Genomic DNA, 25,740 nt, shown 5'->3' on the forward strand with positions numbered 1-25,740 from the left:
GGGTGAGATAGGTAGGTATATAGCACATACAGAGGTGAGTGAGAGAAAGAATTACATGCAAAGTTTTGATCTGAAATACTTGGGAGACACTGAAAAAGATGGGAAGATAATATTAAAATGAATCTTAAGTAAATATAGGAGAGTGGAATGGATTCATCTAGCTAAGTAAATGTGCCAGTGGTTGACTCGAACATGGCAATGGGCATACGGTTCCATATAAGCTGAGGATGACTGTTTCGTTTGGTGGAGTTAATACTCTGTGATTATGTAGACTGTGAACTACCAAATTGGACACAGTATTCGGACATGACGCGCAATACTACAAGAACGTTTGCTGCCGTCTTTAGGACGAAATGTAAACTACATCAAGATAATAGTTCTCATTTTTATGTGCAGATGCCGCCAGCATCTACTTTTACGGCAATAGCAGATGTCATTAATTGTATGCCTGCATTGTAAAATAGAAAAGGTGAATTGGTTAACCTGCCGACTCAGAGTTGACTGTAGTCTGCAGCTGGGAAATGAGGACGTTGAATTGGGAAGAGGGACAAATGAGTGTTTGAACTTTGGAGTGGACTATTCATGGGTTGGGAAACGCTATCTTTATCTTTCAAATACACGGTGCTAAAACACTAGAGAGAGATAAGATTTAGTATCATATCTGAAAGAGTCATCCAGGTGCCACAGTAGTGTCTCATACAAATCAGACATTGAATGGATGTGTGTGGCGAAGATTTGTGACTGACAGGTGTTCACATAAGTGGTGAAAATGTCTCTTTTCAAAAAGCGTACACCTAAAAAGGAGAGTAATCCTGTTCCAGAATCAAATGGTGATATAAGTGATCCAAAACGTCATCAAAATGGTACCAAGACGGTGCCGGAAAAAGTTTCAGATTCATCGGTTGGACGTCCGAAGTTAATTTTTCATTGTCAGCAGGCCCATGGAAGCCCGACTGGGCTAATTTCGGGGTTTTCTAACGTCAGGGAGCTCTACCAGAAGATTGCAGAATGCTACGAATTTCCCGCTGATGATGTAAGTTTCCAACAGTAGTGCAGTTGTATTGCGAGTTGTAAATTGTACAATTATTTTATTTCCCAGTAGGCATTTCAACAAAAGCTTACATTCATTATACTTTGATAAGTGTGTTGAAGTCAGACATTGAGGGTTTTTATAAACTTTCGTAGGAAGCATTCTTTCGTAGATAATTTCCTGATCCAGCATTTGGTTTACAATAATGTATGGGCTTCTTGGAAGCAGTGACAGAGTTGCTTTTTCCTGTACCGCACCGTATCACGGTGACCAGTCTGCAAATCAAATATACCCAAGAAAACTGAAAAGGGTGTATGTACTTTTTTTTTATAAACACCAGAACAGCTTCTTGGAGCTCTGTGATGAATTGGCTGACTTAAAGATATTTAACAACGCTCTTTCATCTGCGGAAATCATATGACGTCGAATGAAATGGAAAGATTATCATGAGCGATGAGTATTATTAAAGAGACAGCAGTGACTTGTTTAAAGTACATATGCATGGACAGACTGAGAGCAAAATCGAATGCATTTGGTCTTGTCATGACACGGGCTAATTGTATTTTTCACAATCTCTCGAAGCAATACCGTATCTGTAGTGGATGTGTGAACAGTTGTGCAGTAATCATATCATTCCATAAATATTTGTTGTTTCCAGCATAAAATGTGTCACTTCTACCAGAAAACGTTAAGATTAAAATATATGACGCTGTAATTCTTCCAGTTATTGTGTATGAATGTGAAACTGAAGTATCTCGTTCTGAGCGGAAAAAAAATTAGAATTAGTATTAGGCCGGTTGGTTTTCTGGATTTTGTCCATCGCGTATTAATCCGAACAGAACACAACGTTTCGGAAACGATCTGTTTCCATCTTACGGTGAAAGGATGAGAAATTATTCCTGCTTTGGATACGTTAGAATTAGCTAACCTCAGTCACTGAACTGCAATGTATAGGTGTAAATATTTGACATACACTTACGTTATAATAATAAAGAAAGTGTCAGTTATTTAATGAAATGCGCAATAATAATAATAATGCTATAGATAACCTACAATCCAGTTTTTTTAATGAGTAAGCCTGCTGTGTTGGGTCTATGTAGTTACAGCTGCACTTCGTAGGAAGTTATTTACTTTCACAAAACAAAAGTCTATTTCATCTGAATTACGTTTTCTTTTGTTAACACTGAAGTGAGAACAGTAGTCACATCCATCACGCAATATGGTTTCTTGTGTTTTCTCTTCCTGTTTCAATATTCGTATCAAGAATACCCTGTCTTATCATGCTGTCATTTTGTAACAAAATATAAAGAGAAATTCCATACGGGCGTAACAAGAAAATTCTTCCTTTGCGTGCACGTCAGAGGAAAAGAGAAAAGTTGTCAGATATGGAATGTATGAATGTGTATATGTTCTTTGTTATAATTTGATCCAGAACTTCGTTTTATCTTGACGAAATAATCGAGTGGTGAAGTCAGACGCTGATAAGAAAATGAGATAACACCAAACGCCTGCATAGTCATGATCACAGTTGGGAATGTTGTGTCTTTTAACGGAAAACGCACACGTAACATGTACGCATAATCGGAATGTCGTATTTATCCGTCACTATGTTACGTATCAGAAATACTGATCTGATTCACATTTCTTTGAAACACGAATCTCTTCCAAACAATATTCAGAAATTCAGTTTCTACTTTAAAATAAAACAATTTTTCTCCGGTACATAGATTAGTCGGTTAATGCTGTTTAGGGAAGTAATTGTTGTTCGTAAATAGTATGTCTGTAAAATGCAGAGTTGAATATGTTTTTGTGTGTTTTGGAGCCGTGTAGGCTCGTTGGTAGATGCCAGCGTGTCGGAGAAACGTGCTCACAGTCGTGAAAACCACGGATGTCACAAAATGCAGAGTTCCCACAGTGTTTCAGACTCGTCTGGGTTGTAGCGCCGTGTAGCCTGGTAAAAAGTTACCGTTTCAGAGCTGCTTGCTGCCTCAATTATCAGGGTGATGAGTAAGGCACGCGATTGGAATATCAGAATACAGCCATCTTCTCATTCAACTCGAATCCTACCTTGTGTAAGAAATTGGAAATAGATGTTATGACGGCTTTGCTAGTAGGGCGTGTCATAATTTTTCAAGCCCTTGATATTGGTTGCTATTTCGTAACCGTTTACTTGATGGAGACATGCATTGCTACGTGAGCGGAAATTAAACATGTAGGATTTCAGGTTCTCACGGTCGCGAGAAGGAAAGTTGCTGTCTTTTGTTGTTGTTGCAGTGCCGTGTAGTCTTGAAGTTTATCGACGTTTCAGAAGTGCAGGGCATCGCAATTACATCTGAAACGTCAGTAAATCTCTACCGGGCTGTGTGACGGGATAACTCACACACACACATCTTCGAAAATTAAACAGTCCTAAACACAAAAAAGTGGGGTTTGGGCTGCAAAAGTAGCTGTACCCCTGCTAGTACCATTTCTTCGTTGGAATGTGTTGTAGGAGAGACGTTGCGGCGAATTGGCCTATTATAGCGTCAAGAAGAAGAGGCAACATTGTTAAACAGCGTTAGTGTTTTAAGCCATGTTAGAAAACGGCTGTAACAAATTCGATCGGCAAGGATTATTATGTATCGCGGTTAGTCCAGCCAGTGAAGATAAATATACCTTCGTTCCAAGTTTTTTCCACTTCACACGAACTGATCAGTTAATTCCTACGAACCGTTGTAATGTACACTGCACAACAAAACATTTTCATGGTTTCTGAAAGTGATGAAAGTGTACAACTGGAGTCAGTATTCCAATCATTCATAATTTTCTTGTACTTGTCTGTGTGTGGCTTTTCTGTGGCGTCCATTAATTATAATTAGTTAATTACAGAATCATGTAAAGTTATTGGCAGGGCCGCGCCGAGTATATCTGCCGCCCCTATGTATAAGTACTAAATTTTTCTATTTTTAGATTATCAGGTTTAATTATGGATCGATTTAAGTTTTTTTTAGCGTCCCTTCGACCATGGCTGCCGTAGGCAATTGCTTACTTTGCTACCCTCTGGTGCCGCTTTGGTGCGATGCTCTGGTTATTGGTATAGTTTAAGAAACGAGGACGCTTGTAAAAGATGGTTTTTGCAAATACAATGGTTTGTCTACAGTCAGATTCGAACACGGAACCTTTGAACCAGAATATCAATGGACTACGAATCACGGAAATGTAGAAGAAATGTACCTGCCTCTCTCTCACTCGTGGGCCTCGCCAGTGCAGCGCAAATAATAGTGTGAGAATGTGAATGATAATATTGGCGACTGCTTTTTGTTCGTTGACAGAAGTCACTGGACTGCGCCTGTTTATATACAGTAATTACACATTTTCTGTCGAGTATCACAATCTGCATATTTTGGTGGGGCTTAAAAATTGTTTTGTAAGTTGTATATTAGAATTGTCTAATCCAGAGGTTCCCAAACTTTTATACCTTGTGCCCCCTTAAAACATTTAATAAATTTTACGCCCCCCTTCCAGAACAGTTTCAAGCAAACAGATTTGACATAAAATTTAGCTATGAGTATACAGCACTGTAAGACAACTAAACTGCCTTAACCAAGCAAAGGATGTTAAAAATGTTTCTCCATATTTCGTTAAAAAAAGTTTTTCGTACAAACAACACCCCCCCCCCCCAGAAAACTACTCGCGCCTCCCTAGGGGGGGCGCCCCACACTTTGGGAACCTCTGGTCTAATCCATCTCATAACGTATGGAGAAAGCGAAGTGTTTGTTGCACATTTTATTTTAACAGGCTGCTCACAGTTTGTGTATCCTGTGACAATTGAATAGCTCAAAAATTCCGGCCTCGCGTGTCAGTTGCAGACATTCTGAGAAGGAATCTTGTTTTCGCATGACATACAGCAAGGTACGTGACGTTGTGCCTGTCCGATGTCTAGCGGTGTTGCATTGCTTCTAGGTGGTTTAGCAGTCGCAATTTTCTCAGTAGTGTTAGGTACGGAAACTCGTCCCAAAATATTTCTGTTCCTGGGTGCGTTTCGGAAAGTAACTGTTTCATGTCGGGCCACCTACTCTCAAGTAACAGCGTTCTGTTTGGGTCAAACCCCACACGGTAGATGCCCATTAAATTTTGTCTCGGCATTTTCATATTAGTTTGGTGTTGGTTCATTTCGAGACCCACTTCACTTGCGATCGCCCTGGCTTCTACTAGTCAAGTAGCGCGTGCCCACTTCACTTGCAGCTCGTCAGTTAACACGAAACAGCTCTCATGAACGCCATCTCCCGTCCCAAGACGATTTTCTTCTTAATAGACAGGATAGGCGAAGGAAGAAGTCTATGGAAAAATCTTACGAGAAGAAGAGATAGGATGGTGGGACACATTCTGATTGGTTAATTTGGTAGTTGAAGGGAGGAATTGTAGGGGGAGACAAAGATTGGAATATGTGACACAGATTTTTGAGGATGTTGGATGTAAAAGATATGTGGAAATGAAGTGATCGGCGCAAGATAAGCGAAAATGGAGGACCGCATCAAACCAGTCGAAAGACTGATGACAAACAAACTAAGCCGAACCATCTTGCAACCAGAAGCTGTGGTTGTTATTTTGGTAAAATATCTGGATTGGTCAGTCAAGTGGGGGTTTATTTACGGCATGAGACGGTGTTGAATGATTGGCTAGTGGCGCTCACCTGAGACGGGAAAGAGGTTGCTAACATGGGCAAGTTGGAGCTGGTTAACTATGCATTTTATCAGATCGGTTCTGCTGTATTCTAGTGCGTGGAGTACCAATGGAGCACGATAGTGAGACTTATTGTTTCTCGTTTTTTTCAAAGTGTTAGCCGCACTAACACTGCTAACATGAATGCTCCGACCCTGGAACTAAGTAAATCGTTTAAGATGGCTGGATGTTGAAATATTCCATTTGTCGCTAACGCGAATATTACCGTTCTGATCTCGTTTAAAAGATAAATAAAGATGATGGAAGAAGCAGTAGTGAATTATTTTATGATTCTTTCGCCTCATCCGACAGACCTGAACTACAGCTACTATACTGAACACAGCAGTCGTGTTAACCGGTTAGGAATTAAGTGATCGTCTGTGCTAATTTTTCACTAATTAGAAGGAACTGACATTGAAAATCGCAGTTCTAAAGTAGGCTCATTTAGTTTGCAGGCGCATACACAGCCATATAAACAAATAAACACGTCGCATTCTTTCCGGATTTTTCACGAAAATTGTACGTGTACGTTTGGCAATAGTTGAAGTTGAAACAACAAACATCATGATTAAATATTGGCACGAACACGCTTACGTCGATAATTGCAATTCTGTGGCCACATTTCTGTATACTGAGAGCGATACTACGGCTGTATGGAGTGGCGAGGCAACGAAACTGGAAAATTGTATAATCTTTGAATCTGAAATCTGTAATACTTAAAATATCCAGAAAAAGGATATCGGAAAATACATCAGGATTGCATTACAAACACAGTCTGAATTGAACATGTTTTCCAACTAACTAAATGGCTTACCGAACCCGAAGGTTCATCACCGAACTAATCACAGCCCTACACCGGACCCTGTCGTGGGCCAACAAAATCCAGTCTCCAACTCCTATCTCCCGTAGATCCCGCCTGACATTATCCTCTCATCTACGTCTAGGTCTCCCCAACGGTTTCTTTTCCTTAGGCTTCCCAAACAATATCCGGTGCACACCTCTTGCCCCATCCATGCGCGCTACATGCCCCGCCCATCTTATTCTTTCACCAGTACAGTAAAATTCTTGTGAATTCTGTATCATTGTTTCATGTATCCATGATATGGTAGCAGCAGGAGCCGTTATCTTCCTTTCACCTCGATGTAATGAGTTATCAAAACGCAAGCAAGTCAGGAGGATCGCTGCTCTTTTGAGAGACAATGTGTAACAGAATATGTTCCTGCCAGTTCTATTAATCGCAAAAGAGACTCGACATTTTCATGGTTAGATTTGAAAATTGCTGTGTAATATAGCAACCGTGAAAAAGCTCTGAACTGAACCATATTGTGTCCCTCGGATCAGTTCTCCCCAGGTTCGGGATTTTCTGTCTATAGGATTACATTTTTTATTAGTAGGAAATATACATAATTTAATAAAATTTATGGAATAACTTACAGATGTGCAAAACTGAAACTCTAATGCAATCGGTATTGTGGCACTCCCTTTAAACTTCGAACTTTTATTACACAAGAATTATATGATTCGCAGTGCAACTATTCCTCTCAACAGCTGATGAAGCATTGACTTGAAGGTACACGGAAGATAAAGCATGCAACATGACTCTTCATTAGATAATGGTAATTGATAAGGGAGGGTGGGGTCACACAGATCCCAAGACACCAGTTGAGGGTTAAGTCAGTTTCGTAGTTGTGCAAAAGGACAGACTGAAAGACATAAATTCCCCGTAGAACTAATAAAACAAAAAGGGCGTAGTCACTGTGAATAGCTAGCTTCCTGCTTTCGATGCTATAAATTGACATGTGCCACAACTCAGGCGTTCACAGTGGCTTCTTATTCCGACATTCGATGCGTGTGTGTGTATTTATTTAAATTGGTGAACAGTTTTCCATGTCTGTTTTAAAATAGGCAGTATGACGTGTCATATAGATGTATGAGTAACGGTCTTCATAAAGGAACATGCAAACATACGTACAAATGCTACAGTTCTTTCTGCAGAAAAGAATTGTCGAATAAAACGCCATGTTTTAAAATCTTAGGCCACGATGTTGTTTATGCCACTTATACACTGGTATCCATTGCTAACACGCCATATCACGTAAATTGGAACGTGACGTCAGATATTGCATTGAACAGCAGATGCTTGATGGTGGCTGTGCTGGCTGGCTACACAGACTCTTGTTAGTAGCGCACATTTAAATATTTCAAGGACATGCTCGTATTCTTACTATGTTCGTGTAACACGTTTTTGTCGACATTGAGTTAACCATTTGAAGTACAAAGTTAATCTAGAATCATTGTTTTAAGCACTTCCTCAGTTTATTTAGTTCACATTTGAAAATTAGGTCAGCTTCATCAACTTGAAGGTATGCACCGACTAGGCCCATTCTGTTAACACTCTAATTGGCACTGAATTCTCCATCGCATTCTGGGTCTTCGTACATTTCTTCTGCTTCGTCGAGAGTATTTAAAGATCTTTAGAATGCGATTTTCCTCCATTCAACCAGAATATTACTGCCAGTTATTTATGCATGCTTTAGTTGTTTTTCATTAATACAGAATACCCGTGATGACATCATTTCGTTTATATTCTCGCAAAGATATGCCGCACTTCCTGAAAGATTTATTTCTGTCGATTCAATTTTTTTAAAGTCCGGATTTAAGTCCGTCCCTCAAAGAAAACACCAAACATCTCCATTACAAAGAAAAATTGGTTAATGCTGTTCAAGGAAATAATCGATGTTTATTCTGATAATCAATGAAACCCATAAAAAGAACTGTGTGGGCAAAATGTTGAGATAGTGGTTGTTTTCAAAGATTAGGAATTATATAAATAAAATAATGCCCCCTCCATCTGCTTCCCGTAATTTTTCCTTTCGATAATAGCTGCAGGTTACGATTGGCAGTTGCTGAACGCTGGGCGGTTTTATCCAGTGATCAAAGTGGGCGACTGTCCATTGCCCCCTTGAAGAGTTTCTAAAACTCTTTAAGAATGAATAAATTTTAGTCTTCTAAAGTAAGATTCCAATAATTTCATCAGATTTTACCAAATTACAAACGGCCAGAAAAGTTCGCGTTGCACTTTTAGATGGTGGGAGAACGATTAGAGAATGGGAGGTGGATGTTTGGACTGTAACGCATGGACCAATAATAAACTTGAAGATTTCTGTCTTCTGGGTTGTTGCGCTGTATAGTCTGGTAGATGTTAACAAACGTTTCAAGGTCATACTGCCTCCGTCATCAGGGTGGTGAGTATGAAGATTTCTGTCTTCTGGGTTGTTGCGCTGTGTAGTCTGGTAGATGTTTATCAACGTTTCTGAGGTCATACTGCCTCCGTCATCAAAGCGCCCTGATGATGGAGGCAGTATGACCTCTGAAACGTTGGTAAACATCGACCAGACTACACAGCGCAACAACCCAGAAGACAGAGATCTTCATACTCACCGCTGTGAAAACCTCAAATAATAAATAGTAAACTTGTTTCCTCTCTTTGAAGACTTGCATTAATGGCGCCGTTATTTTCCTACGTATATGCAACAGTTAAAACAGCTGGATGAAGTGAAATGCGAAGGTGTAGGTAAAGGGCAGTGACGAACTTAAATTGCACCCTTAAAACAGCACACAAAACAAGTCTTAGTATAATCAGCAAAAGTTAGATAAAAAATCAATACCACAGCTGCATGGGGATGCTGAGGGGATCCAATAAAGGTAATCAGTTGATTTTGGCATTTTAGGAAATGTAAGATCATTGATTAACGTGACGTAAGATCTGACACTTTTCAGTGATTATTGGGAATTTCTCGTAAATTTCTTTGATGTCCCCAAAATAAGAAACGAGAACAAACAACATTATAAACAACAAAGGAAATAAAAATATGTATTATCTTTTAATATATTTTCGCTTGTGTCAATATAAATAAATTTAGCACTGGTATCAAATGTTAAGGCCACTTATTTTAGAAAGGCAAAACAAAGAAGCGTCCCCAAAATTATGCCTTTTCCAGTGCCCAACTTTATTTATTTTGGGTTTATTTAACGACTCTGTCCATACCATTCAGTTACAGGATGATTGATTAATAATGGATCCGAAAATATATGTAAGAACGCATTCGTGGCCTAACTTAAGGTTCTGTTCCGGCAGTTTCCTGAGTAAAACCATGAAAAACCTCTGTGTCAAGATACCCGATCTCCAGGTGGAGATTTAAATCCGAGATATCCCACGTGAAGTAGGGGTGCACAAACATTGGGGTGGTACGTTCATTTACTGAACGTTGCCTTGAAGTAGGGATTCTAAATTTTTCCCAGACCTGGGGTACCCTTTCACACCGACACTCGGCCTGCAGGACTTAAATGAGGACATTTCATCGAACGTCATGAAACTTTATTAAAAGTGTTACTAAATTTCTCCTAATAATACAAACGAGTTTACAGATTACTAATTTTCTTTAAGAAAGACAGTAATTATATGCAAATTAGGCACTGCTCTTGCTTGCCTTATCTCTCTGTATCCAGTTTAATTTCTGTTGTTGCGATATGTACTCATCCCTCCTAGTGGTTACCAGCAAGACGCATCTTACTTCTTGATTTGATGTTCTTCATTGAGCTGTAGTTGACAGCGAGTGGTACTACCAAATTCTGAAGACATTATAACTAAAGTGTTTTCTGATATCAAATAACTATTTTCCGTCATATCAAGTGCTACAATGTTACATAAAATGTACGCGAGTCTCACAAAATGTATCGGCGGACCGCGTCCGTCTCACGGGTTGCGGATTGAAAACCCCTACTTTAAACTGACCGTAGCTGAACATGCAACTAACTCAAACACGGAATTATAGGCACACTGTGCAGATATATATTTAAATATGCTTCAGTAACAGTACTGTGGTACCCTGTCTTCATTGAAATGCTTTCTCCATACAAACATTGTCTCATTCCAGACAGACAGGTGTGTTATTCAAATCCACGTTCTCTTCATGCCCTCACATTTCCATAATTTTTTGCTTCTAATTTTGTCAACTTAAGTTATACCGGGCAGATTCAATGCCTTCGATCAGTCACAAATTGAAAATAACGTTATTGTTATTAAGACGAGTAAAACAATGTGAAGGAAGGTACAGTACGATTACAGAAACTCGGAAATAGTGTGTGTAGCTAATATATTTCAGTCTCTTTAAATATATTTACAGTCCGAACTTCTTTTTACCGTATTTTCTCTCGCTAAGTTCATAGGGAGAAATTTAAAGTAAAAGTGACAGATGTATAAAAACATCGATACATTTGTAACAAATGATCTGGTAAAAGTTTTTCTTTGTGTAATGGCTGAACTCTCAGAATATTAGGGAAGAAACGGTGCATAGTTCCCTGAACTTACGTCGCTCTTTTGAAAAACGCGTCCATAAACAATTATCTGACAACAGTAAGGGTTATCAACGTTCAAAGACCTGGAACCCCATTAACTTATCGACACACTACGAGACGCCGAGTTATACATGACATTATTTTCTAAAAGTTTTGGTAATTAATTAAATATGCTACCAGCTTACTATCGAAAACAGTTTCAGATATTACTCAGTAATTTTGTTAACAGTTTTTTGGTATTGCTTTTGGTTTATTAGATTGAAGTAAATTTGATATAAAACTATTGTAAGTTTTTTTTAAAAAAGCTCTGATCCATGTATTTAAAAAGTCGTGCTAATTATTCACTTAAAATTAAATATTTAATTTATACGCCAGCAATTTTTATTCATTATACTGAGCTTTGTAGTATTATTAGAAATTACGCGGGCCGCACAAACACATCCGCTGACGGCGGTTCAGCACTGACCTAGGTATCGACACAGTCGTTGATTGTACAGAAACCGACCCCGCAATATCTCCGAGGTATGCCTGTACATAGGAGCATATTATGTGGTCTCATGTTAGTTGCTCATCTCTGTCAACTGTGCCACGAAGCATTTTCAACACCTACTCTAGATTTGCCAATTTACAAAGTGCCAGTCCTGACGTATGTTAATGGTTTTTGTTATTAAAATGCCTTTATTTTATTAATTGAAGTGATATTAGCGTAATGTTTTCATTTTATCAACCGTAATACAGTGATGACAGAGTTATTGTATTGCATGTAGGCCTGTCGGTCATCAGTACTTGATCGAAATAAACCGAACTTATTCGGAAGTGAAAAACCTGGTGGGTGGAACGAAAAAAGAGACGGGGCAAAGCGACTTTTGCATGCTCAGTAATTGTTTTTTATTGTGATACCTTATGACACTTTTGCCTGCAATGTGAAGCAAACTGGAGGTAGGGTGAAATACAACAGGAAACACGCTACTCTGTATTGTTGAGGACAGGAAACACGAAATGGGGAATGGGTTTTATTTGTAACATATGGTGGCGGTGGAAGGGAGCTATTTACAGTAAACCCCACTCCCTAAACTTATATGATAACGACCCCTTTGTCCCCACCTCCCTTCCTCTCACCTCATCTATGTGCGTGTGGCTGTTTCAGGGCCATTTATTGTCATCATACACGATTCGTAAATATGCTTAATATAGGTGAATCTAAACAAAAGATAGAGCTTGCAGTGTAAACTCTTCCATGGCAACCCGATCAGGAATATTATTGAGGTTTGAGTAGTATAATGACGCAGCCAGTCAGAGAACATGAAGTTAATTTCGTCATTGCACAGTTCCTCTGATGATCTGTAGAGTTAAAGAGGCAATTGATTGAGGTGATCGTTTGGAGATTCTTCACCATTGATGACGATTTTAATTTATTTCGATCCACCTATCAGCCTAACAACCTACTTTCGTAAGATCCAAATTAGTTTTCTGATTCTTGCTTATGATGATTTTGAACAGTGCATTGTTTTTTTCCCCCTGAAGGATGAGCTGGAATCGATATGAAAGGAAATTATAGTAAGAATTTGCGTGGTGCTTCTAAGAAAATACATTAAATCCTGGGCCCAGATGCGAACCACTTGACCGTTCCGTTTGGTCATTTATATGAAAAGTATCTTCAGGCTTCAGAGTGGACGTCTGCCAGGAGGTTTCCCCTCTGAAATTCTGTATGCATTCCGTTTTCTATCTTAGCTGCATACCCAACCTGTCGTAGCTTTATAGATTTAACTGTCTTAACAAGAGCAGGCGACTTGCAGAAACCACAAGGTCCTCGTTATCAGTCAATGCTTCTTGCTGTCCACTGCGTAATACAACTATATCTAATGGCGCTACCCACTTCCTACAGAGACTTCATTGTTATAATTATAAACCTACTTTCCCCTTCCCTATTGCCACTTGTGCCTTACTAATTTTATTGTCTAATTTATATCTAACTTCATACAAATAAATTCCCGCATTTCTTAATTCTACTTCATTGGTAGAATTTGTTTTTATCTTGTAAGCTACCTTTTCGTTAACATTAAGCCATTTTCTACTCAGAAATTGTTCCTTCCGTTTTCTTGTCACAGAACATTTTAATAATCTGCAGAACATCTTCACGTGTATATAGAGGGCACTTTTCCGTCTCAAATCCTGGTTCCTCATTCTTTACTATCTTAAACTGCACATTTACTTCATCCGTCTCAGGCTAATATGTTTCTTGTGCACTTTGCAAAATCTTGTAATTTGTATTCTTCGCTCACAGTAAGAAATATTCCGCGCACATCCGTGGTAAGAGGTATACGTACTTGTCACCACGGCACGATGAAGGACACTGCCCTCAGATATGGAGGGTAGCTGAGAGTGTATTGATAAGCAGTCGCTGGCAATGGGTGGTATTCCAACTTACTCTTGGTCCCAGCAACATTTGACTTTAAAATGTTCTGTGTTACGAAACTTAACAGCGTTTACAATGACTCATTGAAATTGAATATGCATTATTTTGTTGTAGTTTTTATACGGAACTCTAAATTTTATTCTTTCTGCCATGTTGATAATGGTCTTAACTTTTGGGCTGTTATAGTATTGGCTACGTCCTGGTACATCTAATTGGGAGAACCCAGGAGAGACCTTGGAGTTACAGTCCCTGTGCTTTCTTTTCTGTTTCTCTCGATACCGCATATAATAATTCTACTTGATATTTATAAAAAGAGCAAACTAAAGTACGCATATTTATCAATTTGATTAACAATTGGGTTATTTAAGGACCTAGTTTTAGCTTCGAATGTTATCTGAAGATTATAATGAATATGTAAGTATTTAGTCGTGACCTGTTTAACGATTATATCCAGGATTTTGTCTGGATGAACCGAGGAAAACCTCGAAAAGGTCTGTCGGAATATATGGTAACCCGACCGAGATTTGATCCTTGTACTTCCGGAATACATGTGTGAGCCCTATGGTTGTATAACCTGCTGGACGCATTCGAGAAGACTCGTGTAGACCTTTCTTTATCTGTTTTTCGATTAAATTATTACTATTCGTCAAATTTGGTCATGTAAAATTTATAAATGTTGCTTGAAGTGGTCATGAGCATCTAAAGGGGCCAAAGTACCGATCATGCGAATCTGAAAGACTACACACACCTTTCCGGAAAGTAACTTGCTGTCTGAATTCACATTGTGGAGGCTAGTTTTGCACTGAAGTGCTTGTAAGTATGGGATTTTAACTTGAAGCATTCCCACTGACTGCAAAGGCTCGCTCGCCATTTTTATTAAACACATTAGGCATATATAAAATAGTTTTATATTTCATTGCTATTCATGCATTGTAATAAATGACTAACAAACCATAACACACAAAAAATAATGCGCTTGGAACCATGAGGTCCTTTGTTTCTGGTACATTCGTATTGTACCAGTCTCCTATCCCCTATCTAGTGGGTACTGGGGGTCCTTTCCCGGGACGAAACGCGGCCTGGGCGTGACGCTGACCACTCACCCCATCGAATGCCAAGGCTGAGATTGAGTAGGAACTATTTAATCTCTCGTCCTGAGCGCCTACATGGCGCGTATTGGGATAGCTTTTTTACTTCGTCTTGCACCACAGCCAGCACTGAAATCTGAATTTTGACTTGTTTCTAAAATATTTCACTTCACATTTTATATTTTAAAACTCAAAATGTTTACAAGAACATTTTAGTAATATGCAGTTTAAGGGTCAAAATTATTTGGCTTTGGATTCCGCAGTATGTATTTAAAATGAACCCATTATTGATTCATGCGCAATTAATGCAGTGAAAGGTAAGTAAAGTAAAAAATTAAAGCAGTCCTCTAGGTCGTTGGGGGGGGGGCTATAGCTCCTCTCTTTCTTGACCTTTCAACACTAGATAGGGGTGAGTGGTCAGCATCACGCCCCGGCCGGCTTTACCCCCGGGAAATGACCCCGGTACCCACTGGATAGGAGGCTGGGTGGGCTCCAGAGCCGGTCTGGACGCATAGGCTAGAAGAAAAATCCTCTACCCCCATCGGGGATCGAACCTCAGTCGTTCAGCCTGTACCTAGTCACTATATTGACTGAGCTATCCTGGCTGTTGTGCAATGTAGGTAATATTATTAGGAGTTATTTTTTCGATGTCTGAAAATACATAAATTTTTAGGTCGTCTTTATCATATATATGTATATGTTCGTCTGCCTTTTTCATCCCAATAACTGTTAGGTCATTCCATTTTGACTCTTATTGGTATTCACAGAGAACTGAAATCGAAATTCGTAATGTTCTCCCATGAACGGTTAATCGCGCTAAGGAAAGACCCAAAAATCTTATTTGAAACATTTTTCGGTACGGTTCGAAATATTTAACGTACTGCAAGAAAACAAATTGTATGGATAATGTTATTAAATGTCCGTCTTCACACAGAAAATTATAAATTGAATAAATTCATTGACTTAATTATTTATTATGTGTCGTATGCTGATCTTATAGTGGCATGTTTCGGACTAAATTAGCCATCTTCAGACTTCACTTTCCTCGCACACTATTTCGTTATATGCATTGTAATGGTATTAAATTGGTAATAGGTATATCATGATGCTAAACTATATCATGATATACGTACTACCAATTTAATACAATTACAGTGCATGTAATCAAATAGTTTGCGATGATAGTGAAGTCTGAAGATGGAGAGTTTAGTCCGAAACATGCCACTATAAGATCAGCATATGACGTAATAAATAAGTGATTATGTGCGTGAATTTATTCAATTTATAATTTCTTGTGTGAAGACGGACATTTGATGTTTTGACATTTCCACAACATGACGCTCCATTTTGTTCTTAAGGTTATAAGAACGTTTTTGTAAGGTGTCTACATCTGCAATAAGTAATTTGTAGGTCCTGCTTACAGTAAATGAACAGCAAGGGCAATGAAGAATGTAACATTTCGTCGGTGCCATAGGCTAAACGGCCTAGTAATTCGTGCGGAGTTGGGAAACTTTAAATCGGCAAAAGAAGGTGATTAGGTTGACAAAAATAGAATATTAATTTGAACGTAAAATCGAGGGCCTGTCTGTGGTTGGTAAAGAGGCATGCTTGCAACTGCAGCGCTATTTCCTGCACAACTGGTCTAACGAGATATCGAATCAGGGATGTAACAGAGTTCCACCAATCGCACTTCACATCTTGATATGGCGGATATTGCATGGAACAAGTAGTTCAGTGAATTCGTTTACGGCCGCTTGTACCATGCAATCGCTGGTTCGAATCTCATTCAGTGTATGAAGTTCCGTGTGACTGCTGGGTTATTTTACGACGATTCTTCAACTGCATATGCCATATAACGTCAAATGTGAGGTTAGGTTCGATTGATGAATTGGAAAGGACGTGGATGCAAAATATATATCAGTTCTGGACATGCTTAGACAACTGTTCTTGTATAATGAATTCTTCTCGGGCTACCAGCCGTGTACTACAGTGCGCTGAGGGTGAGGATGGCTCTCGAAACGTCGGTGTTTTCTCCATTAAACCATTTGACACGGCTGGTAGCCCGAAAAGAATTCATTTCACTTTGTCGTCGTGAAAGCTTCAGATCATAACAACTGTTGTTGTAGTTTTTTCGTCTTAGAATTTCATTGCACAGTGTTGAAAGGCGTTTCAATATGAAGCTTATTTCAATGCACATGAAGCTTAAATCTAACTTGTTCTCCCAACACTCTTCAGCCTCCGATATGAAATAGGCAGTTCAATATTCCCTGGAATAAGGCATTGCATAAAAGAAAAAAGGTTAAATGACAGGAATGAACGAAGAAAGAAAGAATTGTACGAGCACAGGGAATCGCTATATATGGTATCCGTCACAAAGTGAGATGTCTAACGACGAAGTATTCTGCGCGTCAAAAAATGCAAAAAAGGGTGAAAGAAAAGTTTAATTGGAGGGAGAAAGACGAAAACACAAACCTGCTTGAATGTTTAATGGTCGGTAACGCCCACTTTCAGTGCACTGAAAGCAATAGGGCTGTTATTTCCCGCCATTATTTTTGCTTGCTTGACTGCAGTGTATTCTGACACCTGTGCGCTCAGCGTTTCTCAACTGCAGTGCGGTAGAGGTATCGCTGGTTGGGACCCTTCATTCTCACAGAATATATTGATATATCAGTTTATGGTGAATGCAATCGAAATGCTACCTAAGCGCAACGCTTCTATCAGCGAGGAAACCCAAAAAGAAGGTTTTTTTAACGCGACAGTATTCTGTAGAGACGAAATATGACTGCGTCATCCTGGGATATTTAAAAGGACGTGTGGCAGAAGAGAAGCTCCAATTACAAGTGGCGATACAGAAGGAGAGGTGTTGGACGCATTCCTCAAAACATCAGATGCATTGCTCAACAAGTGGGAATCAGTGCGTCCTCAGAACTTTTACGCTTACCGTTCTTAGCTGTGTCAGGAACTGCTTGGAACAGACTTCAGTAATCGAATGGTACGCTCCGAGTGGTTGCTAATCGATAGCGAATTCTTCTCGCTAGTGCTTTTGACAGTTGAGTCGCGATTTCAAACCAGTAATACTGTTAATCGACACAACGTACATTACTGAAGTGTTCGTAACCTCCGCTGGGAAAAGCAAACAGCATTTTGGATACAGTTGGAAATTAATGTTTGGTGTGTGTTCTTGGTGGACCACGTGACTGGAACATGCTTCTTCAGGCGTTATCTTGAGAGATATTGGCATCAGTAGTTTCTGCAGAACGACCTTCCACTGCAGGTCGAAGAGTTGCGACTGCTAACTAATGACGGGGCTTCATCGCGTCTGTCAGCGAACGTTCGAAGCCATCTGAACTAGACGTGGTGAATATGAATAGGTATTGGCAACCCATACACAGACCTCCGGGATCTCACCGCATCCTACACCTAGTTCTTTGTGTGCCGATATTTAAAGAACAGAGTTTATGATCAGCGGCCATAGAATCGCCATGTTTAAAAATTAATCCCTTAGATTGTAAGACAGTTGGATACGCAGTAACTTACACAGTAAGTACTAAAATGTGTAATAAATGTTTACAAATCACAACGAAGTTGCCATGATAGCTTCACTACGCGGCTTATTTAAATATTTTAAAGTGTAAACAATGCAAAAAATTATGAATCATTTCTAAGCAACAGTAATACTGCACCGGAACGTGAGAATCGATACATTTTAGAGTTCATGAAACTATTAACTAAGAGAATATACACTTGCTGTCGAGACCTCCCGACCTCACACGAAGAACCCTAGACAAAACGACTCACTCTCAGAAAAGTCTTCCTCAGAACCTAACGAAGTGAAGTAATTTGCTAGTCTCAAATGCTGGCACTTTTTTTTAAAAAAAATGAAATTCTGAAGGATCCCAAGAGCAGATTTCTCATAAATACATTACACTTACGCTGACCTCCTGTACACTTAACTTGCTAAATTGTCATCCGGACTAACAGTGAGTCAGTTCAGATTGTGTTTACAACTTTAACACGTATTAAACACGTCAGATATGAAGGCCTGGCCTCACTCGCAATATACCACACGGGGGAACAACTTCAGCAGATCACAAGCTATGCAGTACGTACGAAACGTCGGTATAAAATTGTGAACTTTTAGCGGCAGTAATTGATTTATAAGATAGTGCCTCCTCGTGTTCACACACGTGCTTTTGGTTGCCGCAATGAACTGCACATCGGCGTGGCAGTGAGTCTTCCCTACAAGTTGAATATAGGCCAAGCACTATTCGATAAATGTAATGTCGTCACCTAGAATAACGGTGTACATGTCCAAGTCTTCCACGTTCTTTGCTTAAAATTTATAAAATGCGGGCATAATTAAAATTATATGCTCATCCTAATGTTTAGTTTACGAATCTACTGATCTAATTTAGATTGTTTGGTATGGGAACTTATTTAAAAATTATCGAACTGTTTTACTTTCTTTTTGTATCCTTATTTGAGCCGGGGGTTGGACGACTGGGGTTCGATCTCCGACGGGAACAGAGGATTTTTTTTCTAGCCTCTGCGTCCAGACCGGCTCTGGGACCCCACCCAGCCTCCTATCCAATGGGTACCGGGATCCTTTCCCGGGGAAAAAGCGCGGCCGGGGCGTGATTATGACCACTCACCCCCTTCTAGTGCCGAGGTCAAGAATGAGTAGGAGATTTTCCTCCTCTCCGCCTAAACGACTTACATGGCTTGTAGCAGGACTGCTTTACTTTACTTATTAGTATCATTATATAAACCTATAAAGAGTCCTTCGCAATAACCTGAAGTCGATCTTAACCTGTTCCCAGGGATGGCTAACAGCACGGAATATTTTTAACTCGCATGTAACGTAAGCTTATATTAAACCTGCCCGTACATCGCATTACAGTTTTTACTTGAAATATTATTTTGGTGTGAACGGTTAATTATATAGTCCTACAAGGAAAAAAAAATTCTCTCTCATGAGATTTCAGGTTTTCACAGTTGCAAGCTTGGAGATTGCTGTCTTCTGAGTTGTTCGGCCATGTAGTCTGGTATCTGGTAACTTTAATGAAGATTTAAAGACGTGTTTGCTGCCTCCATTACCAGAGCGATGATGGGCGATCACAGGGCGATGATGGTGGCAGTAAGCTCCTCTGAAACGTCGGAAAACTTCTACTAGACCACATGGTGCATCAACCCAGAAGACAGCCATCTTCCCGTTTCTCACTCTCATTGAATGATGCTCATTTGTTTTTCTTTCTTTTGTGGCTTTCTTAAATGTTAATTGTACCAGCTGATTTTGATTATTTTAATGCGGTTTATTTTAAACATTATGCGTGCGCTTTATATGACACACTTTGAAGATTTAATTATTAATTAATACGTTATGACTGTCAACAGGATGTATAAAATTAAGTTAAGTATATTCAATATGAATATCCTACAGATTATGTGAACATCAGCACTTTTCATTTTTGAAGAAGAAATAAAATTCATCGTCCTAGTACAAAATATGCATTATCATTAACTTACTCACTCACTCCCTCCGTGATGCAGGATATTTTTTTAAAAGTCGATTGTATACTCGTGTCACGTAGCCGAGACAACCAATATTAATTTAGGTTGGTAAAGTGTCCAATTTGTTGTGGGATGAGGACTCTGTCTTGACTAGAGTCGAAGGAGATCGTGAAGTTAGAAGTTCAGCGAAGAATGAAGAGATGGTTTATTCAGAATGCCGAAATACAGATTTGTAGGAAGTCTTCTATAAGTATGCAGTACGTAGTTTGCTGGTACAATGACAATCATAATAGTACAATATCTTTCTTTTATACGATAACAAGTGGAAGATGACAAGTCTGAAGAGACTTAACATTATTTTAAGGACCAAGTGCGTAGGATTAAAGGTCAAATCACTTCCTGTAGGGGATCTTATCAACGGGATGTTGGAGTTCAAGGATGAATGAGTCGAGTTATGTCACACTCGGCTTGTCAAAGAATAGCCCATTTTATTTATGGATCTCGAAGGTTCATCACCGTGGCCACAAAATCCAGCCCCCGGACCCTATCCTGAGATAGATGCATCCAATTCGCTCCATCGATTCCTACAGCAGTAATACTTGCTGAACATCAAATCCAACGAAGTGCGTGAACATCGCAAAGAACTCGCACAGACGCCTGTTAAGTAATTGTCATGGATCCATTACTGTTCGTTATAAATCTGCGTCAGACAACGCAGTTTAAATGCGAATTTGCATTTTGTCACCTACAAATTTTCATCAACTTATTGACATAATAAATTAATTAATGTAAAAGACTGCAACACAAATAAAACGTCGATCGGGTGTATTCTGGTAGTCGCGTCATGAAGCCCCTTGTATTTTGTTTCTTTGAAGTAGGAGAGGCCATGTGACAGGAGAGCTGACGCCTGTGTAACTGAACTGCAGCAGAAACACCATTTGGTCGACCCTGAACCTTTGCTCTTAACGTAGTTGACGTCCGTAGCTACAGACGTGCATGAGGAAAGGCATTGAACCCTGAAAGTGAAAACCTGTCATGCACTCGACAGGTTAATAAATTGCTATTTGCCATACCTTGGACAGAGAGACAGACAGACATTTTATATATTCTTCTTACTTTACGAGACAAGACAAACACATTGTCGAACACAGGAGACGAATTTGAAATACAGTGTGCGTTTAACTGATTTATTTTCTATTTCACACTTCTGTCTCCACGGATTAACTGCCCCTTTTGTATGATCCTTCGCTGTTTTCTGTTATTTTAACCAACTGCTGAATTTAATTTTTAGCCTTAGTTTTTCTGACTGCAACTTGGGATTTGGGCAGGGTGATAACAGCGCCTAATTTTAAAAGACCAGCATCTGACGAAATGTTACACGGAGCATTGGGATTGGCGGGCTTTTGTGTACACGATAGTGAACCTTCGGATTCCATAAAAGCCGGAATTCTTTTGACTAGATGAGCGATTGTTTCCTTCTCGAGAAATACTATCTTCCTTTTAATTAGCTACGCTTTTTTGTGTGTTTATGTCTATCTTCATCCTCCTAACTTACGAACAGACGGACAAATACGTTTTAATTTAACCGTTAGTCATAACTGCAGAATACAGGATAAAACCTTCATGCTATTTTTTAAATTTAACATTTACGCCTATTATAAAATTCCGTTGCATTACGAAGAGGTTTCATGTAGTTGGACAGCAGTACAATGTTTGACTTATTTTCGAGAAGTTTATGATTCAAATTCTGGCCCATGTCGACTGCCCTGACTGACCTTCGGCGAATGTCATGACCATTGCACCACGCGTCTTCAGTCAGCTTTCATGATATTTGCAGTCAACTTAACCTCAGTGGTTATTAACAACGTGAATGTCTGAATAAAAGTGAGTTAGTTACCTTCTGAGGCCCATTGTCTGGCATTCCTATGTTGACCTTTCCTCAGGCTTATGATCGTTGCATAGCCTTGGATTTATTGTAAGAAAACCAGTTAGATTTATACGGTGAAAGTAACCCGTCTAATGCCTCAACACCTAAATATTGAATGTGATTTTACCTCTTACATGTCCTTGTTTTATAAGGTTGTGAAACATGATCTCTCAGTCCAAGCGAATAACATTGATAGAGAGTTAAAACAACGAACTCTTTGGACATTGAAGATTTCTGTCTTCTGGGTTGTTGCGCTGTGTAGACTGGTCGATGTTAACCAACGTTTCAGAGGTCATACTGCCTCCGTCATCAGGGCGACCAGTCTACACAGCGCAACAACCCAGAAGACGGAAATCTTCATACTCAACGCTGTGAAAACCTCAAATCTTTGGATATTATCCATCATATTGATATTTGTTTAAAACACGACGTTTTGGAGACTGGGCTGTTCTCAGATAAAACCTACTCTGTTTAGCCCAATCGATAGAGCTAGTCCCTGTTTCCGGGCGTATTTTCAGAAAAGAAAAATTAAATCAAAACGATGGATATGTCCAGAGAATTGGTTGTTCTAACCATACATCGTCACAAACCTTCAGATTTATTGACAGTGTTTGAAAACCGTGTCTGGAAAGAGGAAGTAACAGGATTCAAAGTTACAAATGAGCTTTATAATTTGTGCTTTTAATTAAGTGTAATGAGGTGGCGGGACTAGCATGCAGGGAGGAAATGATAACTTCATAAATGTTTTAGTCTGAAGAAACCACTTGGGAAACATAGACCTAGATTGGAGGATAATATTAAAATAAATTTTAGTGAACTAGGGTGTGAGGTTGTGACTCAGGTTAGAGCTAAGTGAAGGCCTGTAATGAACACGTTAAAGAACCTTGGTGTTTCAGAAAAGTGAAAATTGTTTCGACAACTATGACGTGTTCAAGAACTCTTACACCATGAATGCATTTTGTATAATATATATTTAAGTTACTCGTAATTTTAATGATGATTTTGTTTTCACCCTTCATCCGCCTGACACGGCTAGTAGCCCGAGAATAATACGTACATTATAATGCTTAATTTATCCTATTTGATTCTGAAGAACGGGTTTGTTAGAGCATCAAACAGTTACGGAGTTGACAAGAAATGTTAAAGCGCATTATTCATGCAATGCAATTAACTGAAGACTCAATCCGTGCATATATTACGTGGGGTGGAGACTGTTCCCATGGTGCGAAGCTTGCAGCTGCTACGTCTTGGCTAACGGACTGCTGGAACATTATAATGGGAGGGTTTGTTCTTTGGTTTATCTAACGATGCTTTCAATTGCCAAGTTCGCATCTTTCTTGTAAGGCAAGAAGGGCTTTCGTCAAACGGCACTGACTGAAGCTGTTCCTACCGAGCACCAAACCATCTGAAGCCGAAGCTCGTCTCAATAAGAGTTAAGAATTCGGTTCGTACCGTAAAGAAAACACAAGATCAACTGGTTAACGCTATTTAAGGAAATTATCGCTGTTTGCAGTGAGAATCATGGAAAACACACAAATACAAAATGTAGAGTTGATACAGCTTATGAACAGAAGAGAACAACATGCAACATCAAACATAGTTCTGTCTCATATGAGTAAATGGTTTACTGCTAACAAGCTGGCCCTAAATCTAGATAAAACGAATATAATAAAATTTATAACAAATAACTCTCCACAATGTGCTTTAAGTATTGGTTATAATGGGAAGTATATACAAGAGTCAATAAACACAAAATTCTTGGGTTTGCAAATTGATAATAACCTAAATTGGACAAATCATATTGATAAACTGATACCTAAGTTAAGTGGCGCATGTTACGCAGATAGATCTCTGTTGCATGTCAGCAACACTGACACACTCAGATCAGTATATTTTGCCTATTTTCACTCTTTAATGAAATATAGAATAATTTTGGGGGGAAATTCATCAAACATCAAAAAGATATTCACTTTACAAAAGAAAATTGTTAGATTATTGGCTGGTGTAAAACCTAGGAATTCATGTAGAAGTCTATTTAAGAGATTAGAAATCTTACCTCTTCCATGTGAATACATATTCTCATTAATGAACTTTATTGTAAATAACCAAGAACTCTTTCAAAATAATTCTGCTGTACACCCTGTCAACAGAAGGAATAAAAATCAGCTTCATAGACCAATTGCCAACCTCTCATGCTTTCAGAAGAGTGCATATTATGCAGGGATCAAAATTTTCAACAGTCTACCATCAAATCTCACAAGTCTTGTAAATAAAAAGGCACAATTTAAACCAGCATTGAAAAGATACTTAATTACACACTCCTTTTTCTCTGTCGATGAATTTCTAATGTTTACAAGTAAGTCGTAATTTATCTATTGTATATAATGGGTGGATTTATTTGTAACTTATCTTTACTTCATGTGAACCCTTTGTTTGTATTTTTGTGACATTTATATAATAGTTTGACTTGTATTTGTATAACATGTATTGTATTATTATGATTTATTCTACATCCCATTGTCATCTGACTAACTTATGGATCCATGGAATGTAATAAAGATGTATGTAGAACCACGAAGTACCTCGGTTGTGGATAGTCTGTCTCCAGACAGGCGATCTAACGTTTGACAAACGAGTTGTTGTTGTTCTGAGTAACCTTGAAGCTGATTTTATATGTTTATATGAATGCGAGATGGTACAGCTATAACACAAGATACAAATTTAAAAATAGGTTTCGGCCTGGGGAGACGGCCTCCAGTTATGGTTCATAGGTGTAAGTAAGCTGTCACGGACAGCCGAAAAGAGGTGGTACTTCGGCTTAGTTCTTTGGCGGGAGGCTGATAGCCTTTTAGCGAAAAGAATCGTCATGTTACGAAATATCACAAAGGATCTCAGCAGATTCTGTGGAATTACCAAAGCAACAAAGAACAACAGGACGTTGGAGCGTAGGGTGTAATATGGAACGATAATATTAAACCGGTTCTTAAACAAATGAGGCCTGAGAGTTTGTTTAGACTGGATTCATCTGGCTCAGGATAGGGCCCAATGGAAAGGCTTTTGTCAAGACTGTAATTAACAGTCGGATTCGTTAAAAGCACGGGTATCAGAAACCAAGATTTTGAAGTCGAATTGAGGAGCAGTTTGTCCTACAGAACATTCAACTGCGCGCACATGAAATTTCCAGAGCATATTTACCATAAGCAATTTCTTTTTAGAAGTATTTCCGGTACGAATCTTTTTAATTAACTGAAAAACAGCAACGTGGCTCTCTCGCGAAATATTTGCATCCATGATCAGTCATTGTAATTATGGGTAATTGAGTATTAAATATAAAAACTTTACTGTTAGCGGTAGGGACCTTTAACATGATGTTTGCGTTTAGGGCGCGGTTTTTAGTATAGCTTCAGATGCTCACATTCGACAAAGATGTCGCAGATCGGGATAAGCGGAATACTTTTACACTTTTTAATTTCATTCGTCACCGTTGGACATCGTTTTGACAGCACAAACATCACAACTACAGAGCATAAGAACGACTTTTATGTTTATAAATCGCTTGAGAAAAAACAATTTTGTACTTCGGTGTGCTTTGCGAAGTTCTCGAGTGAAAAAAACTTTCGATTTCACTGCTTGGAGCTTGAAGCTGTTTCACGAAAGAAGACAGCCCAGAAACCAACTATCCACTCCTGGTGATTGCAGACTGCAACGT

The 25,740-nt window shown here is 39.0% G+C and overlaps 1 protein-coding gene across 1 annotated transcript in view; it reads left to right on the forward strand.

Annotated features, from left to right (window-relative positions):
* The first annotated feature begins 469 nt into the window (after window positions 1–469).
* Window positions 470–25,740, forward strand: part of kermit (PDZ domain-containing protein GIPC-like protein kermit) — a 57,992-nt gene continuing 32,721 nt past the window's right edge. The window contains exon 1 of the mRNA XM_022062855.2: window positions 470–1,033. Coding sequence (XP_021918547.1) covers window positions 770–1,033 — 264 coding nt within the window. The 5' untranslated portion in view covers window positions 470–769. The remainder of the gene's footprint in view (window positions 1,034–25,740) is intronic.

Source organism: Zootermopsis nevadensis, unplaced genomic scaffold, assembly GCF_977971745.1.
Source record: "Zootermopsis nevadensis isolate Lab colony 2312 unplaced genomic scaffold, Znev_1.0 Znev_ptg000001l, whole genome shotgun sequence".
Classification (NCBI taxonomy): domain Eukaryota; kingdom Metazoa; phylum Arthropoda; class Insecta; order Blattodea; family Termopsidae; genus Zootermopsis; species Zootermopsis nevadensis.